General features: G+C 35.0%; 1 protein-coding gene across 3 annotated transcripts in view; it reads right to left on the bottom strand.

The window, feature by feature from the left end:
* The window catches only part of EFCAB11 (EF-hand calcium binding domain 11), a 163,206-nt gene that overhangs the window by 116,307 nt on the left and 26,170 nt on the right, over positions 1-20,729 (bottom strand). For all 3 annotated transcript variants that reach the window (XM_074289753.1, XM_074289754.1, XM_074289752.1), the window contains exons 3-4: positions 10,995-11,040; positions 2,187-2,288 (exon numbers count right to left, since the gene is read on the bottom strand). In XM_074289753.1, the coding sequence (XP_074145854.1) occupies positions 2,187-2,288; positions 10,995-11,040 (148 nt within the window). The remainder of the gene's footprint in view (positions 1-2,186; positions 2,289-10,994; positions 11,041-20,729) is intronic.

Here is a 20,729-nt window from a genome sequence, read left to right as displayed (position 1 = left end):
TCCCCGAGAAATAAAAACAAAGTACATCACCAGAGTTGTAATCACAATCTTTTAGCACATACATTCATAAACTGACTTCTTAAAAGTACCTATAAAGCAAGATGCATGGACCCTTTGGGAACTCAAGGTTACCTCCATTCTACAATAGTAGGCAGCCAGGTGGCACATTGAATTGGAGCTATGTGGCTCTGGGTGAGCCACTTAACCTCCATGTACTTCAGCTTTCTTCACTGTAAAATGCAGATAAGAGCGTCTGCCTCATATGGCTGTTGTGATGATCAAATGAGAGAGTATTTGTAAAGCACTTACCAGAGTGTCTGACATATAATAAGCACTTAATGAATGTTTGCTCTCTTCTTTTCCTCCAATAAAGTATCAGGATAGGACTTTAGTAGAATTATAACTATGAACTCCCAGAAAATATTAATTATTGCTATTGTAAAATAAAGGAGGGGAGGAAGCACTTATTAGACACATACTGTGCTAAGCACCTTTACAAATATTGTCTCATTTGATGTTCACAACTTTGGGAGATAGAAAGGTGCTATTTGTATTTCTATTTTATAGTTAAGGAAGCTAATGGAAGCAGAGGTTACATGATTTGCCCAGGGTAACACTTCAAGAAAGTGTCTGAGGCTGGACTTAAACCTAAGCCCTGTATCCCTTGGCTGCTTCCAGGTAGTCTTAAAAAGAGTTTAAGAGATGGACTGAAAATTCTTACCAAGTAGATGAGTAGATCTAGAATTTCCAAATTTCAATGTTAAGGCCTAGAACTGTGATTAAATTTAAAAGTTCTTTTGGGATGTGAAGTCATCAGTCCATTTTAAGTTTCTGCATTTTTCCCCCCAAGCCAAGCTCAAAGCTTTTAGGTTTGTTCTTCAAGCTTTATTCAGGCTAGGCATGCTTCTTGGCTGCCAAGGAGTAAAAATATCACATCAGCTAGGCCATTTAGCTTGGAATTGACAGAATATGGACCTACACTAAGTCCCTAAGTGGCAGCAGGCCCTAAAGACCCAGGGCCTCTGAATTAAAGCTGTCAAGGTGCAGAGGAGGATAAGCAAAAGGACTATGGGGCCTTCCAAGCAATCATTCAGCAAGGTTGTAGAGAAGTCACTAAGAAATGCTGACAACAAACAAGAAGAATTTCAATCAGAAAGAAATATGATTAAGTGAAACAGAAATGAGCAGTGATAACATCAGCTGCTATTGCATACTAAGGAAAAATGAGGAGCAATGGAAAAAGAATTAGGTTCCAAAGTAGGAAGGAGGCCTTTTCAATTCTAGCCTTACTCCTAGCTAATGCTAGTTATGTGATGTTGCATTAAGACCATTGGATCTCAGTTTCCTTTTCAAAAAAACGAAAGAGGTGGATTAGATTGCCAAGATCCTTTCAGCAATGAAATCCTATAACTTAATCAGTTCTTTGGAAAACAACATTCTAAAACAAAATTAGTTCTAGAGAAATAATGGAACTCAGAAATATATATATTGAATATGGCATTCAGTTACTACTTGTAAAAAACTAGCAACATGGTTCATATTTGAAAATGTTTGAAATCTAGATTTTTGTTTGTTTGTTTGTTTTTTTACTACTTAGTTACAAAATAATAATATATGAATGAAATCCAACAAATCATGGTGGGAACCACTGTATTAACTTAGATTCATTATCATTGAAGACCCCTGTACTTGGCCTGTAGGATCTCTCCAATGACTTTAGACAGAGTCATTTTGGCTACTTCTGATCAACAAGGGAGTTTAAGAAACCTCCATAATTCTTGAGAACCTAGAACTATTTTAACTCAGAAAAGAGTACAAAGAATGAGGCTGGATATTCTTACTTATCTTTCATAAGACAGCCCTAAGCCAAACTCCTAACAGGATCTCATGGCAATCCTTTCCCTTCTCTACCTCAATGTAGATTACAATTCAGATCAAATTTTATTTTCCTTAATATACTCTTACTTATAATTCTATCTATGATAAATTTCAAGTACTTAAGAGATAGTGATCTTAAAAGCCATAAATTAGAGATTGCTATAAATGCACAAAGAAGAAAAATTCTAGAAGCTGAATTTAAAACAAGCATTACAGAATAGAAATATTCTACCCAAGTATATTTCATTGCATAAATAATGAAGTTAAAAATATATGTACTTTTAATCAGAATGATTTAAAATACTTACATTGCCTGTCAAAAGCTGTGAAGATCTGTCTTACTTCATTCTGATAGAGTTGGGCTGCCTTCTTTTTGTCCATGAATTTTATAAACTCTTCAAGGCATATACCTAGAAATCAAAAGAAAAATAGCTTCTCTCTTCTAGAAAAGTTACGTGTGAAAGCTAAGATTTATATAGTGCTTACTATATATGAGCAGGTACTTTATAAATATTATCTCATTTGATTCTCACAACCACCTTAAGAGGTATGTGCTATTATTATCTATATTTTACATGTGAGGGAAATTGAGATGAGGGTGACTTGCCTAGGATCACACAGAGAGGAAATGTTTGAGTCTAGGGCCTAGGGCCCAATCCACTATACCATCTGACTGCCCCTGTATATAACTGCCCTATATAATTCAAACTACTGAGAAGTATTTAATTTTGACTCACATATGTTAAAAGGATATTATTCCCAAAGATTTATAAAGCTGAGGATTGTATTAAATATTATACCTGACATTAGACACGAATAGAAAAATGCTCCCTTTGGGGTCATATCTCTTTCAGGGATTTGGTAAATGAACTGATTCTCTTCCAAAGAGAGAGAGAGAGAGAGAGAGAGAGAGAGAGAGAGAGAGAGAGAGAGAGAGAGAGAGAGAGAGAGTGTGTGTGTGTGTGGTGTATTTCATTCATTACCAAATACAACAAACAGGCACAGGCACCATTTATAAAATAATGTCTCAACTTTTCTTACTTTGCTTTTCTACATTTCTCTCTTGATCTATTTTTTTCTTCTGGATATCATTACAGCATTATTTTTGCACCTGGGAGATTAGGTCAAATAACTAGTTTCTCAAAAGTCAATATCAATGGCACATCACAGATAAAAGTGGAGAGAATATTATATAAACACCAGAACTGGCACTATCCCCAGGACTGAATAAAAACCCCATGATATTTTCAGCTGCTACAAAAGCCTGGATTCCTGTGGCTGTCATAATGGAATAGTCATATAAAACAGTATAAGGGGGAATACTGTACTTATAGTGGCTATTAAAATTCATTCTAATGTGATGTTTGTAGTGGATTTTAATGGCGATGGTGGAATTAAAATATTTTATATTAAAAATATAAATGCTTATAAGTCAAATTTTTTTCAGATTCAGACTTTTCAAATTGAGTTGGACCTCAAAAGTTCTTCAGTGTAATATGTTCTTCTACAATCTGTCCAACAAGCCTTCACTTGAACTCTAAGCTCTCTCATTAGGGGGAACTCACTTTACCCCCAGGTAGCCCATTCCACTTTTAGATAGTTAAATTAGCTTTTCATTATAGTTGGACTAAATGTGTCTCTGTGTTCAATTTCTACTCACTGTTCCCACTTTTGACCTCTGGGGCAAAACAGCACTAATTGATTATTTGAAAGTAATTATCATATAAGCCTTCACATCTCAAAAAATCCTTCAACCAACATTCATATGGCATGATCTGGGGGCTCTCCACCATCTTGATTGTCATCCTCTCAACACATGCCATGTTATCATGGTCTTTCTTAACACATGGCATCCAGGAGACTTCCGGCCAAGATGGCGGCGTGGAGGCAGACAGCTGCTTGAGCTCCTCGTTTTCTCTCGGAACTTACTTCGTGACAAGCCTCAGACTTAATGCTTGACCCAGAGGGAAACCCACAAATAATCACCAAGAGAAGACATCCTTGAAAGTCGCCAGAAAAGGTCTGTGTTTGCTTGGGGGAGGGTCAATCAGACTGGGCGCAGACTGAGGGCAGGCAGGCCAGAGTGAGACAGGCAGCTCACACAACTCGGACCTGAGGGGGAGGGGTACGATCTCTGCCGTTTCTGCAAAAGGGACTTTTTCCCCGGTGTAGGGTGCTCCGTCTTGGCAGCGGGCTGGGATCGGCGGAGGGGGTGTGAATACTGGAGGTGAAGATTGAAACCCCGAAAAGCCGGCGTCTCTCGGGGCCCGGCCCCCACCTGGACTGATTCGGTGCATTCTTGGGGCCTCGGAGCACAGACTCAGTGCAGTCATTGCTGTTCTGTTGGTGGCTCTCTGCTGCCCTACCCCCAGTCTGTAGAGGAAGCCCATTAATACCATCCAGCCCTATCCCCCGCAAAACAGACCAATTGTTTCTCTTGTCAGTTTGTTTTCTTCGATTCCTACTCTGACAAAATGAACAAAAATTCAAAAGGGCTCTAACCATTGACAGCTTTTGTATGGAGAAAGAGCAGACTTCAAACAATGAGGAGACTAAAAACAGACTGTCCCCAGAGGAATCCCCTAAGAGGGATATGAGCTGCTCCTCAATACAAAAGAATCTCCTAGAGGACATCAAAAAGGCTCTCACAAGAGAGCTGGAAGAGAAATGGGAAAAGGAAAGGGAAGCTTGGCAAGAGAGCCTGGAGAAGTCGTCCCATGCATTCAAAGACAGAGTGGATAAAGAAATCAAATCATTGAGAAACAAGATTAGTGAGCTGGAAAAGGTAAAGAACTCCAAGGAAAACAGGATTAGTGAGCTGGAAAAAGAAAATAGCTCTCTAAAAAGTAAAATGGATAAAATGGAAAAAAATTCCATAGAAGATAAAAACTCAATTGGACAATAACAAAGAGATATAAAAAAAGTGAGTGAAGAAAATACATCATTGAAAATTAGACTGGAACAAGTAGAAATGAATGATTCAAGGAGAAACCAAGAGGTAGTCAAGCAAAACCAGAGAAATGAAACAATTGAAAAGAATGTCAAGTACCTTACTAGAAAGACAATAGGTATGGAAAACAGATCCAGGAGAGACAATTTGAGAATAATTGGACTCCCTGAAAAATGTGAGGAAAAAAAGAGCTTGGACACCATTTTTGAGGAAATTATCAAAGAGAACTGCCCAGACGGTCTGGAAACAGAGGGTAAAATAGACATTGAAAAAATTCATCGATCACCTACTGAAAGGGACCCTAAAATCAAAACGCCAAGAAAAATAGTGGCCAAGTTCAAGAACCATCAGACAAAGGAAAAGATATTGGAAGCTGCTAGAAAAAAGCAATTCAGATATGGAGGATCCACAATAAGGATAACCCAGGATCTAGCAGCGTCCACATTAAAAGAACGCAGGGCCTGGAACATGATATTCCGAAAGGCTAAGGAACTTGGTATGCAGCCAAGAATAACTTACCCAGCAAGAATGAGCATCGTTTTCCAGGGAAGAAGATGGACATTTAACGAAATAAATGAATTCCATCTATTCTTGATGAAAAAACCAGACCTACATAAAAGGTTTGATCTTCAAATATAGAACTCAAGAGATTTCTAAAAAGGTAAAAAGAAATCTTGAGAACTATACTTCTGCCAAAAAAAATATGTAAAGAACATATGTACAATTTGTCTTAGAAACTAGAGGTGGAAAGGAAATTATATCATAAAAAAGTGTAAAGTGGTGGTACTACATATCATGAAGAGGCAAAGGTAACCTATTAAATCTGAGAGAAAGAAAGGAGGGAGATGAACATAGTGTGTATCAATAGACATATTCGATTTATGGTGAAACTTCTTCCACTTCATTGAAAAGTGAAAGGGAAGGAGTAAATGAAAAAAAAGTCAGAGGAAGGTGGTCTAAGTGTACCTGATTTAAAGCTATATTATAAAGCAACAGTCACCAAAACCATTTGGTATTGGCTAAGAAATAGACTAGTTGATCAGTGGCATAGGTTAGGTTCACAGGGCAAGATAGTGAATAAAAATAGCAATCTAGTGTTTGACAAACCCAAACATCCCAAATTTTGGGATAAGAATTCATTATTTGACAAAAACTGCTGGGAAAACTGGAAATTAGTATGGCAGAAACTAGGCATGGACCCACATTTAACACCACATACTAAGATTAGATCAAAATGGGTCCAAGATTTAGGCATAAAGAACGAAATCATAAATAAATTGGAGGAACATGGGATGGTTTACCTCTCAGACTTGTGGAGGAGGAAGGAGTTTGTGTCCAAGGGAGAACTAGAGACCATTATTGATCACAAAATAGAAAATTTTGATTACACCAAATTAAAAAGTTTCTGCACAAACAAAACTAATGCAAACAAGATTAGAAGGGAAGTAACAAATTGGGAAAAAATTTTTACAGTTAAAGGTTCTGATAAAGGCCTCATCTCCAAAATATACAGAGAATTAACTTTAATTTATAAGAAATCAAGCCATTCTCCAATTGATAAATGGTCAAAGGATATGAACAGACAATTTTCAGATAATGAAATTAAAACTATTTCCACTCATATGAAAGAGTGTTCCAAATCACTATTGATCAGAGAAATGCAAATTAAGACAACTCTGAGGTATCATTACACACCTGTCAGATTGGCTAAGATGACAGGAACAAATAATGATGAATGTTGGAGGGGCTGTGGGAAAACTGGGACACTGATGCATTGTTGGTGGAGTTGTGAAAGAATCCAACCATTCTGGAGAGCAATCTGGAATTATGCCCAAAAAGTTATCAAAATGTGCATACCCTTTGACCCAGCCATACTACTACTGGGCTTATACCCCAAGGAACTACTAAAGAAGGGAAAGGGACCTGTATGTGCCAAAATCTTTGTGGCAGCCCTTTTCATAGTGGCTAGAAGCTGGAAGATGAATGGATGTCCATCAATTGGAGAATGGTTGGGTAAACTATGGTATATGAATGTTATGGAATATTATTGTTCTGTAAGAAATGACCAAGAGGAGAAATACAGAGAGGCTTGGAGAGACTTACATCAACTGATGCTGAGTGAAACGAGCAGAACCAGAAGATCATTATACACTTCAACAATGATACTGTACGAGGATGTATGTTGATGGAAGTGGATATCTTCAACATAGAGAAGAGCTAATCCAATTCCAATTGATTAATGATGGACAGAATCAACTACATCCAGAAAAGGAACAATGGGAAATGAGTGTAAACTGTTATTTTTACCTTCTGAATCCAATTCTTCCTGTGCAACAAGAAATTCGGTTCTACACACATATATTGTATCTAGAATATACTGTAATATATTTAACATATACAAGACTGCCTGCCTTCTGGGGGAGGGGTTGGGGGAGGAAGGGAAAAAAATCTGAATAGAAGTAAGTGCAAGGGATAATGTTGTAAAAAATTACTCATGCATATGTACTGTCAAAAAAAAAAGTTATAATTATAAAATAAAATTAAAATTAAAAACAAAAAAAAAAAAAACAAAAAAAAAAAACACATGGCACCCAGAACTAAAGACAAGACTCTACATATATCTAACCAGGACTGAATACGGCAAAACTATCGACTCCTTTTTTCCTAGATGCTGCTTAGCCTAACTGCATTATCTTTTAGGACTGCTACTATATAATACGTTATGATGTTAAACTTTTAATTTTCTGGCTAGAATGTCTACCTCATCCCTTAAAAAGGACTTTAAGACCTTACAATTGTGAAACTTTATAATCTCTCCTATTTCATTTCATCTTATTAAATATGTCTCCAATGTTCAGGATACTGACATCTTTTTGGATCCTGAGTCTATATCACATAAATTTCTTTGCCTTCTCTACTTTGGGGCAATTCATAAATTTAATAAGCACACTACAAATTCCTATATCCAAGTCATTTAAAAGATTTTAAACATAGCCAAGCAGGGATATCTTGAGAACTCTAGATCTTATTGTTGTTGAGTTATTTCACTCAAATATGATTCTTTCTGATCCTATCTGGATTTTTCTTGGCAAAGACACTGGAGAGGTTTGCCATTTCCTTTTCCAGATTATTTTGCAGATTAGGAAAATAAAGAAAATAGCTTTAAGTGGGTTGCCCAGGGTCACACAGCTAGTTAATGTATGAGGCTAGATTTGAACTCAGATCTTTGGGACTCTATTGTTACAGCTAGCTGCCAAACTGGCAGGGAATCAATCATAAATAATTTTTTGGGTCTGGTTATTCAACAGTTCCAATTTATCCACTTTGCCAATGACTTTGTTTCATGCTTTGTTGAAATTGAGTTAATCTGAGTTAATCCGTATCTACAGTATTCCTGCAATCTAATGTTCAAATTGTTTTTCAGTTGTGTCTGACTTTTCATCACTCTAGTTTGGGATTTTCTTGGCAAAAATACTAGAGTGGTTTGTCATTTCCTTCCCCAGCTCATCTTACAGAGGAGGAAACTGAGACAAAAAGGGTTAATTGATTTGCTTAGGGCCCAAGAGCTACCACTAGTCCACTGATACTATTAGTTTAGTACCTCCTGTTCAAGATGGTACTATGTGGATTCTTTATGAACACTTTCTTTTCTGAATATTCAGTAACTGAGTATTCAGTTTAATATGTCTAAAAGGCAATTGGAGATATGAAATTGAAGATATAAAAGAAGAATTATTAGGGCAGATAAGTAGATCCAAGGTTTATTAACAGAGAGAATAATTAAAATCATAGAATCTGCTTGGATTACCAAGTGATATAAAGTGACAGAGAGGGAGAAGAGAATGGGTTCAGAACAAAACCCTGAGGGACCCCTAAGGGTTAGCCAGGGTGACATGGATAAAAATGCATCAAAGGACAACAGGAAGGAGTAATTAGACAGATAGGTGAACCAGGAGAAAGTAGTGTCATGAAAACCTAGAAAGAAGAGTATCAAGGAGAAGAAGGTGATATTACTAAATAATCCATTCACTGAACTAGAATGGAATTATTTTTAGCTTTAAGCAAAAACATCATGGACATATTCATTTTCATTTTTTTAAAACTCTAAACAAATGCCAGAGGAAAAGGTCATATTTTCTGTAAGTAGTTAGTACAATAAAATGACATTTTAGATAGTTCAACTTTTCAAGACACCTGATATGTAAGAAAAATTCAGAAGCTATTCATTAGGAAAGGGAATTGGTTACAGAGCATATCTCAACTAATAATGTTAAATAGTTTGTTGAGAGGAAAAAGAGTGGTACCATGGGAGAGTATCTTAGAAGGGGAATGCTATCTGTAGGCAAGTCCCACATCTTTCTGTCTCAACACATGTCTGAGGCCTTCCTGGGTCTCAAATTCCCCACATAGGCAGTTTGCTTTCACTTGAGTATCTATGTTGAGGAAAGGATATAAGGTAACTGGCTGGCAAAAAATCATGAAGGTTTTACAAAGTGAATGGGCCCCAAATTGCCAAGGAAATAAAAAAGGTTAACATATTAAAAAAAAAAAAAAAAAAAAAAAGATTCAGTTGTAGTTTCATCATTAATGATAAGTTAACAATTCTCTCATAGACTGAAATTGTCCCCAAAATAAAAACTCTTAAAATTATATATGTAGACTCTGTACTAATCTAAAATAGACATGTCAGTTTGAAAAGCAAAACCTAAGATGATTATTATTAGTGATATTGATGTGAAAGGATTGGGGGGAAATAAAAATACAGATAAAAACACAAAGAAAATGATAACAACCAGTGCCAGTTTTTGTTATAGTGATATTTATTAAGTAAATAAGAAATTCATTGTAGGATTATATTGTCATTTTTCTTTGTGTGAAATAGGAAGGTAAAAGAGAAGGATAAATTTAATGTAAGAAATCCAATCTTGCTAATGAAAAGTAAAATTAAGAACAATGAGAAGGAATATGAATTCAGAAAACTCATTTCTATTCTTATAATTTAAACTATTACCAACTTCACCATACTACTCTTAACATAAAAAGCTTCTCATTACTTATGGGATAAAGTCACAGCTCCTTACTCTCACACTCAAGGTCTTTAAAAATTATTCCCAAACTACCTTACCAACCTTATCTCCCATTCCCCTCTCATTTAAACAAATCTTTCACTTTAGCCAAGCTCATCTAATCCCTAATATCTTGTTTATTTTGCCTCACTACCTCAGCTAATTTTATTTCCCTTTGAGACATCCTTCCTTTTTCCTGTTTAAATGCTATCCCCCATCATCTGGGGACTAGTTCAAGTTCCATTTCCTCAATGAAGCCTTCCTTAACTAGTCTGGCCCAGGTCATTCTCTCTTCCTGAATTTACTGTCTTTATCATTTAATGATTATTAATATTTGTATTTTTGATATTTATATCATCTTCTCTCTTTAGGTAAGGACTACTTCATCTTGTGCTTTTTTTGTAGCTCACTTTATCATATTTGTTAACTGAATGAATTTGTTGCCCATGAAAAATGTTACACTGAAAATACCAGCTGAAACAATGAAAAACTTAGCAGAATATAAAAACAGATTTTTTAATATCATTTGAAGTTTAAGAGCCCAAAAGGCATAAATGGAGTCTTTATTATTGTTTTAACCTTGATTCAATACAACTAACATTAATTAAGACATCTATTAAATACAAGCCTCTATACTAAGAGAAGAAGGAAAGCCTAAAACAAAAAAGTCCCATTTCTAAAGAAGGTTATATTTTTGGGTGAGAGAATACAGCATGCATGCAGATAAATATATACTAAATAATACAAAACAATTTTAATGGAGAAAGAGAACACACTTTCTTGACATCCATTTTTATGTATCTACTTTCAGATCTTTTCCACAAATGAGCTTAAAGTGTTGGTAGATATTATCTATCTATTTTTCTCTAGAGTGATGCTATACTGCCTTTTATAGTGGACATATTCTATTTTTCTACAAATGTTTCTAATACTCAGGAAGACTATTTTTATTAGAGAATAATACAACTTAGCTTTTAAAAGCCTTCTGCATAATTTGAAAACAAAGCAGAAAAATTACTTATCTACATATATATTCTTAATGTTTTCTTTATGAATTCATGAATATAAAAATTAAAAATAAATATTAATTATCATATTACCTGAAATGTTTGAATTTACTGCTGACATAACAGAATCTGCTTCTATCTGGAAGAGAGGGAAAAAATTCAGGGTAAATAGTTTCAGAAATTCTTTTAGGGATTAATGTAATGATTATTAGAAAAATATGCAATTAAGGAGAAACCAATAATATAATACACTTAAATATATTATATACTTAAATATACTTAAACCAATATTATATCTTTTAAGTATATATATATATATATATATATATATATATATATATATATATATATATATATATATATATATATATATATATATATATATATATATATATATATATATATAACATGTAAACCAACATAGACAAAGTAAGCTCTACACAGGATAGATAGGAAATAAGTAAAAGAAGGAACACACTGGAATTGAGGGAAGTTAGTGAAGGCTTCCTGCAGAAGGTGGGATTTTAGTTGGGACTTAAAGGAAGCCAAGGAGGTGGCTACTTGGCTCGGCAAACAGACCACTTCGCTTGCAGTGAGGAAGGCTTGTGTTCTAGGCCTCAGACTCGAAGTCATTTAACCTGTTTTCCATAATTCACAGAAGGAAATGCTAAACCATCCAGTAGTGGCCAAGAAAACCCCATGGACACAGGGGTCACAGAAAGCTGGACATGACTGAACAACAGCAGTAAGGGAGGCCACTTGTCAGAGTTGAAGAGAGGGAGTTCTGGCCATGAGGGAGTCAGAGAAAATGCCCAGAGCTGAGGGAGATGGACTGCTTTGTTTCTGGGATAGTCCGCATCACTGTGCTGCTGAGTATGTCTTAAGAAGTAACTTGAAGGAGGTTTCTGGGAAGATGGTGGAGTAGTTGATAAATTTCAAGCTCTCTGGATTTCCCCAACAAATAAAACCAATTTGTGCCTCTGGGCAAACATAAACTGAAAAAAAAATCAAAAAGACTTGGGGCACAACAAGGTTCTCATCATACAACCGGAGAAGATCCAAAGAAAGACTCCAGGCCAGAATTAATCTGTCTGAAGTGCAAACACTTCCTGGCTAGCAATGCTAAACCATTAAGTGGGGCCCCTCTGGCTAACCAGGTGTGGGAACCACATACTATCATCTCCTAGATTGTTGGGGGGTGGGGGTTTCAGTCCTGTCAGACTAAGGGCAGACTGGGAACACCAGGTCCAACTGTGCTCTGAGACAAAACCCTGGGTGAGAAGGAGCCAGCATCCAGTGTGTGCAGACACAGTGGGGCCGGGACACTGCTGGCTGCAGGAACCTGCAGGAGGGTGGAGCTCTTGGTTTGGGGACCTGGTGAGAGTAGAGAGCTAAAGGGAAGCTTGGGGCACCATTCCCCCATAATTATTAATACTAATATTAATGTTTAATAAAAAAGAATAGGCGAAGGAGAAAAAACCCATCATTGAAACATAATATAGGGACCAAGAAGACCAGGATTTATCTTCAGAGGGCAAGTAAAAAACACAGCTTCCACTCCCAAAAGTAACATGAAATGGCTCTCTACCCAGAGAGAATTTATAGAAGAACTCTAAAAAGAATTTTAAAATCAAATGAGAGACATTGAGGAAAAACAAAAACTAAATAAAAACATCCAAGATAAATGGTCAAAGGATATGAACAGACAATTTTCAGATGATGAAATTGAAACTATTTCCACTCATATGAAAGAGTGTTCCAAATCACTATTGATCAGAGAAATGCAAATTAAGGCAATTCTGAGATACCACTACACACCTGTCAGATTGGCTAAGATGACAGGAACAAATAATGATGAATGTTGGAGGGGATGTGGAAAAACTGGGACACTGATGCATTGTTGGTGGAGTTGTGAAAGAATCCAGCCATTCTGGAGAGCAATCTGGAATTATGCCCAAAAAGTTATCAAACTGTGCATACTCTTTGATCCAGCAGTGCTACTACTGGGCTTATATCCCAAGGAAATACTAAAGAAGGGAAAGGGACTTGTATGTGCCAAAGTGTTTGTGGCAGCCCTTTTTGTAATGGCTAGACACTGGAAAATGAATGGATGCCCATCAATTGGAGAATGATTGGGTAAATTATGGTATATGAAGGTTATGGAATATTATTGCTCTGTAAGAAATGACCAGCAAGATGAATACAGAGAGGCTTGGAGAGACTTACACGAACTGATGCTGAGTGAAATGAGCAGAACTAGGAGATCATTATACACTTCAACAACAATACTATATGAGGATGTAGTCTGATGGAAGTGGATATCTTCAACATAGAGAAGATCTAATCCAATTCCAATTGATCAATGATGGACAGAATCAGCTAGACCCGGAGAAGGAACACTGGGAAATGAGTGTAAACTGTTTGCATTTTTTGTTTTTCTCCCCAGGTTATTTTTACCTTCTGAATCCAATTCTTCCTTTGCAACAACAACAACAACAACAACAACAACAACAACAACAACAACAACAACAAGTCGGTTCTGCCCATATATATTGTATCTAGGTTATACCATAACATATTTAATATGTATGGGAAAGTCTGCCATCTAGGGTAGGGGGTGGAGGAAAGGAGGGGAAAATTCGGAACAGAAGGGAGTACAAGGGATAATGTTGTAAAAAATTACCTATGCATATGTGCTGTCAAAAAAATGTTATAATTATAAAATTAATTTTAAAAAATTTAAAAAAAAACAAAGCATCCAAGAAAAACAAGAAGATTATGAAAAAAAGTTAACCAGCTAGAAAAGGAGATACAGAGTCTCAAAGATGAAAATAATTCTTTGAAAATTAGAATTGGGCAAGGGGAAGTCAGCAAAGCTATGAGAGACCAAGAAATAACAAAACTCATAAAGAATGAGAAAATAGAATAGAATGTGTAACATCTTATACGAAAAACAAAAGATCTGGAGAACTGATCAAGAACAGAAAATATAAGAATAATGTCAGAAAGTTGTGGCCAAAAAAGAGAATCTTGACACAATAATGCAGGAAATAATCCAAGAAAATTGTCCTGGAGGATAAAACATCAGGGGAAAATAGAAATAGAAAAAATTTCACCAATCACCACCTCAAAGCGATCCTTTGTGGAAAACATATGGCAATATTATTGCCAAATTTCAAAACATTCAGATCAAAGAGATAATTTTGTAAGAAACAAGAAAAATAAAAACAAATCAAATATGTTGGAGTCACAATTAGAATTGTACAAGATTTATCAGCAGCTACGTTAAAAGACCACAGGTCCTGGAATTATATCTACTGACAATCAAAAGAACTAGGCCTGCAGCCAAATTATCTCTAATTTTGAATGAGAAAATATGGACATTTTACAATCTTGCAGATTTTCAGGACTTTATATCAACCAAAACCAAACTTTAACAGAAAATTAAGCATGTAAGAGTCAATATGAAAATTCAATTTTAAGGAATAAGAACAAACTGTTTAAATATGGACAAAATTTTTATTTACATGGGAAAATATATACTATATATTTAAGATTTATTTCAACAATAGGGAAGCTCAAAAGAGATTGTTAAAGTAATGGTAAAAATAGTAATCAGATTTTACAAATGAGGTACAGAGGAAGACTAGAGTAGAGGGGGAAAGGGCTCATAATACTAAATACCAACTCACATAGGAAATGAATTCAAAAGATAACATTATATATATTATATAATACATACAATATATATAGTATCTATATTACATATATAATATATATATAATGTATATATATATATACACACACATATATGTGTATGTATTTAGACATATGTGTATGTGTTATATATATATATCATGAAAGTTATAGCACCCTCCAAAATCTATAAATAAATAAGGCAGGAGAGATGGGCAGATGGAGAAGCAAAAGGGGAGAGAAAAAGACAAGGGAGGGATCCTCCAGTAGAGGGAGGTTAAGTAATAGCAAGGCAAGTTATAGAGCAGAATTAAATTAAAGTCAGCAGGGATAGGAAAGACGTGTGTATATGTGGGGTGTATGTGTGTGAGAGTGTGTGAATGTATGTGTACTTTTACATATCTATGCATAAATATATTTTTCCTAACTGTAGCTTGCTTGGGAATGGTGGAAGAGATGAAAGGGAGAAAAAGAATAAAGTAAATAAGGTGCACAGCAGAGAACCTAAGAACAATTTACATGGAAGTAAAGAAAAAAGTGGACACTCTATGAATATAATTTCTTCTACTAATGTATATATATTTTCTTGATCTGGTAATTTGTTGTTACATATTTTGAATCCTCCCTGATGTTCTGTAGGGTACAACAATGTTCTCTTTTGTTTTGCTTTATTTTTTATTATTTTCTATTTTTCTTTATTTTTTCAAATAAAATAATATTTTTAAATTAAAAAAGTAATATGTAACTTTTTTTCTTTTTTGATCTGATTTTTCTTGCACAATATGACAAACATGGAAATATGTTTAAAAGAATTGTACATGTTTAACCTATATCAGATTGCTTGCTGTCTTGGGGAGGGGGAGGTAAGTGAAGGAGGAGGTAGAAAAATTTGGAACATAAAGTCTTACAAAAACAAATGTTGAAAACTATCTTTACATGTATTTGAAAAAAATAAAATACTATTGAAATTTTTTTTATAAAAAGAAGTAATGTGTAAGACTGAAAAGAGGGAGCTAGGCTGTTAAGTCTCAATAGTTCTAAATTCATAATATGTTTTATATATTTTCCCTTCTTTTTCTCACATAGTCCTAACCCTGCCTCAGGTCCTCATTACCTTGCCTACTCTATACTCTATAATCCATCCTTAATCAGTTGCCAAAGTGATTTTCTTAAAGTTCAGATCTTACCATGTCATCCTCTTTCCCTCAATAAACTCCAATGGCTATTATCTCCAGGAAAAATGTAAAGTGCTCGGTTTAGCATTTAAAATACTTCATAATATAGCCTCCTCCTTTTCTAATCTTCTCATATTTTACTACCCCCAAGTTGTCTATGATCTAGCTACACTGGCCTATGGCTCTATCTCTTCACTGGCTCTCCCCCATGCCTGGGATTCTCTTCCGTTTCCTCTACCTCTGGCTTCTTTTAAGATTCAATCCAATACTAATAACATTGTTGGTGGAGTTGTGAATGGATCCAACCATTCTGGAGAGCAATTTGGAACTATGCCCAAAGGGCTATAGAATTGTATATAGCCTTTGTTCCAGCACCCTCACTATTGGGAGGGAAAGGGATCTGTATGTGCAAAAATATTTGTGTCTGCCCTTTTTGTAGTGACTAGAAATTGGAAATTGAAGGGATGCCCATTAATTGGAGAATGGCTGAGTAAATTACAGAATATGAATGTTATGGCATATTATTGTTCTGTAATAAACGACCAACAGGATGATTTCAGAAAGGCCTAGAGAGACTTCCATGAACTGATGCTAAGTGAAGTGAGTAGAACCAAGAGAACATTGTACATGGCAATTGAAAGAGTATGTGGATCAATTCTGATGGAGGTGGCTCTTTTAAACAACAAGGTGATCCAGGCCAATTCCAATAAACTTGTGATGAAGATAGCCATCTGCATTCTGAGAGAGGACTGTGGGAACCAAATATGGATAGGATTTTCACCTTTTTTGCGGTTGGTTGTTTGCTTTTTTTCTCTCATTTTTTTCCCTTTTTGATCTGATTTTTTTTTTTTTTTTTTTTGTGCAGCATGGTAATTGTGGAACTATATATATATAAGGATTGCACATGTTTAACACATATTGGATTACTTGTTGTGTAGGGGAGGGCATGGGGGAAATGAAAGGAGAAAAAAATTTGGACCATAAGGTTTTGCAAGGGTCAATGTTGAAAACTATGCATGTATTTTGGAAATTAAAAAAATATATAAGTTGGTAGCTATGGGAAGAGCCTAATAGAAAAAGGGAAAGAAAGTCTGAAATGGTTTTCAAGATTTTAAGGAGGTGCTAATGAGATGAGTTATTTAAAACTCTAGAATTGAAGTAGTTTAGTATAGCATTCTCTAGTAAGGAAAATGATTGTTTTTCTCTTATGTTAATAATTATTGCAATAGGGACAGGATGTTTTGTCAGAAACCTTTAAGGTTTTCAGGACTGAACTGAAGGACACTGTTAATGGATGATATTGTCCTAATTCCCTGGGAGATCCTGAATGGGAGAGACCACCAACTAGAGAACCTTATAAAGAATTCAATTTAAGGTGAATTCCAGTTCATTTTATTCTACTCCATTACATTAATTGTTTTTGAGTAGGGGAAGATTTTTTGTCTAGATTGCTAAGCCTGGAGGTGATCTAGGAGCAAAGTAGTAGGGACATGGGGGGTGGAGGATGGGAGTGATCTTAGGAGCAAGAGTAGTCAAAGTCACATTTCCCAGCCCCTTGTTAGAATGGTCTACTTCTTATTATAATATTCATTCTTTTCAATAATTGTTAACTAGTTGATCAGTTAATTGTCACCCTCAGGAAAATCCTCTTTCAAGAGCATGTAAGTGCTGAGTGGGTTCCACAGGGGTCTCTGGCATTCAAGAGTGCCAACAACTCCTTTTAGTAATTGCCCATCAGTATGATTAATAAGATGATTAATTACCACAAGCTATGTCTCTTGAACTTTTTATAATTTTCAAATATCAAGGTTGCAAAAAGAAAGATTTGGAAGCTTGATGTCAAGATCTTGCTCAACCTTCTAACAGTGAGAGCTGCCTGACAGTGGAACAGAAGTGAAGAGAAATAGAAAATACCCTTCTCGTTAGAAGTCTTCAGGACAGGCTCGAAAAACTGCTTATCCATTCACTGCTGTCAGGATTCCTTTGAGGCAGGGGCAAGAGGAGACACTTTTGAAGGTCCTTACCAACTGAAATATTGGGACTTGGGGATTTGTTAGATATGTTCCAGGGCAAGTTTTTGTTCAGGCATGATGATGGGGGTGGAGTAGGTCCCCCATGCTTCTAACCTTCAAGAAGTCATTCATTCTTTATAAAACTGGATTGCACAGAATTTATTACTCTTTCAAAACTATTTTGTTTTGCCTCTCATTAGATTTCCTCCCCTCTCATTTGTATATTTTTGAGTTTTAAGTTTATTATTTTGATTTTTTGGGGAAGGATTTCTCTCGTATGTCCTAAATTGTCTTTACTGTTGTTTATTTTCTTATTATCTTATGAAAATTAATTTTTACTTCTTTTTTCACTCTAGATTTTCTAATAATTTTCCTCCTTCTAGAAAATTGGTAGAATTTCTTTTTGTTTTTTTTCATTGCCCTTTTGGGGGTTCCTTTCCCTTAAAAGACATCATTTAATAACTGCATTTAGGAATTTTCTGGACTAGTTGCAACTTTTTCCTTCCTTAAGAGTTTCTTAAAAATGACGCAATTATTTCTTCTACATTGTTTGGGTTAGATGTTGAAAACCCATGTAAAAAATTTTGGTGCTCCCTTCATAACAAAAAAAATCTGAATTATTGATATTAAAAAATTGATACTGATAAAATATTGAAAAATACTGATAGATAAAATGTGTTGGCATTATAAAATATTATATATACATATATGTATTTCTGAGTTCCTGAACATTTTCTTTGTTGTCTGTATTAAAAGATAAAATGTGTTGGTATTATACTATATATATATATATATATATATATATATAATATGCACATATGCATTTCTGAATTTCTAAGCATTCTTTATTGTCTGCTGCTCTTCCCCGTGTAATCTGGAGTTTTTGCTAAACTTCCATTTAATTCCTTATGCAAACTTGTATATCAATATCAAAATTGTGATGCAGAAAATCACAATTTGGAAGGGATAATTGCAGTTGGAATACTCTCTTATACTTTTCCTCCTATTCCTGTTACCTTAACTCAAAATTCCATATCAGTCCATTTTTTTTTTTCCTGCACAAACTCTGAAGGTTGGAATGTCATAACCTTTTAAATTTGGGAAATACCAATCCTTGCTTAAATTTCACAGGAAGAGGACTAATTATAGTTAGGTTTTTTAGTGAAGTTCCCACCCTGCCAGTTGACTCCCTGCCTCAGAGTTTCTTGGGGAATGGGCTCCCCCATTCATACATATGTCCACTTTGTTCATGTGTCCTGACAGAGTAAAAGTTACAACAGTTAAAGTTTAAAGCACAAAACCATGAGGTTATTTTTCCTCATGCTGCTAAAGCATTGTGGCATGGTTAAAGTATTATGAGAGATTTAGAAAGTTTGGTCCTCCATTGTTATTTCAGAAGGTTTTAATTGTATAGAGATATTTTCATTTTTTCTTCTTCTATCTTCAATTTAAAATGCTAAAGAACACATTTCTGTCAGTTTTAAGACTTCTGAGATGGGGGAAATCATGTTTTTAAAACAATTATATTGCTATCTGCCTTCACTGTGTGACTTGGAGCAAAAGTGAGGCAACAAAGGAAAGGGTAGAGAATGATTGAAGAAACAACTTTTTTTTTTAAGGTACAATTTATGTGTCATTTATGATCTTAAGATTTAAAGCTTAAAATAAATTATGGAAATTTACTCCTTTTATTTTATAAAATTTCACTCTGAAAGATAAAACAACTTTTCTAGAACTCCACAGCTGATATGACATGAAATCTGAACCCAAATTCCAACTCCAAAACAAGTCTTCCTTTCACTATACCATTTCTTATTTTACTCATTCTTTATTATTCATAACTTATATCAGATTCTTCAAAAGTTAATGAAAGTCATCTAACATTTAGTTTGACATTTCTTTAGAAGAGCCCCTTTAAAGAAAACTTTTTTTTTTGGGGGGGGGGTTGCTGAGGCAATTAGGGTTAAAGTGACTTACCCTGAGTCACACAGACAGGAGGTATTAATTGTCTAAGACCAGATTTGAACTTAGGTTCTCCTTACTTCAGGGCTTGTGCTCTATCCACTGCACCATCTAGCTGCCCCTAGAGAAAACTTTTTAATATGTTTTCCAGAAAGTTTATTTCTCAGTTATTTAAACCTTGATAACACTTAAAACTTCTTCGACTTCGAACTTTAAGATGGTAAAGATGCAGTATATTGTAGAATATTCATTTTTTTATATGAATTAACAAACCTGTTTATAACAAATATGCTTATTAAAATATTTTTTCAATATGCTCATTACATTCCAGGCTCTGTACTAAATGCTAGGGATAGGAGAGAAAGCAAAAACAGTTGCTGCCTTAAGAGCTGGCATTTTATATTATTCTTAAATTTTGAGTCCCAGATTCTCTCTCACTTCTATATTCTTCCTCACTCACTGAGAAGGCAAATAATATATCAATTATATTTGTATGTTGCACAAAACATATTTCTGAATTAGTCAGATAGCAAAAGGAAAAAAAAGATAAAATTACTTTCAATTTATACTCAGTTCATCAGGTCTCTCTCTGGAAGTGGATAGCATTTTTTTTCCCATGATGAATCCTTTAGAATTAGTTTGGATCACTGTGTTGATCAGAGTAGCCAAGTCTTTCACAATTAATTGATAATTACTACATTGCTGTTACTGTGCACAATGATGTCCTGGACCTTTTTACTTCATTTTGCATCAGTTCATAGGGGTCTTGCCATGTCTTTTTTTTTCTTTTTTCTTTTTTTTAACCAGCCCTCTCATCATTATTTATAACATAATGGTACTCCATTGGAATCATATGCCGCATCTTCAATCATTCTTCAACTGATGAGTATTCTTTTAATTTCCCATTCTTTGCTGGCACAAATGAGCTCCTATAAATATTTTTGTACAAATAGGTCCTTTTTCTTTTATCTTTCTGGGGTACA

Source organism: Sminthopsis crassicaudata, chromosome 2 (genome assembly GCF_048593235.1).
Source record: "Sminthopsis crassicaudata isolate SCR6 chromosome 2, ASM4859323v1, whole genome shotgun sequence".
NCBI lineage: Eukaryota > Metazoa > Chordata > Mammalia > Dasyuromorphia > Dasyuridae > Sminthopsis > Sminthopsis crassicaudata.
The sequence above is the reverse complement of the archived record's forward strand: the minus strand, read 5'-3'. Positions and strand labels throughout refer to the sequence as shown.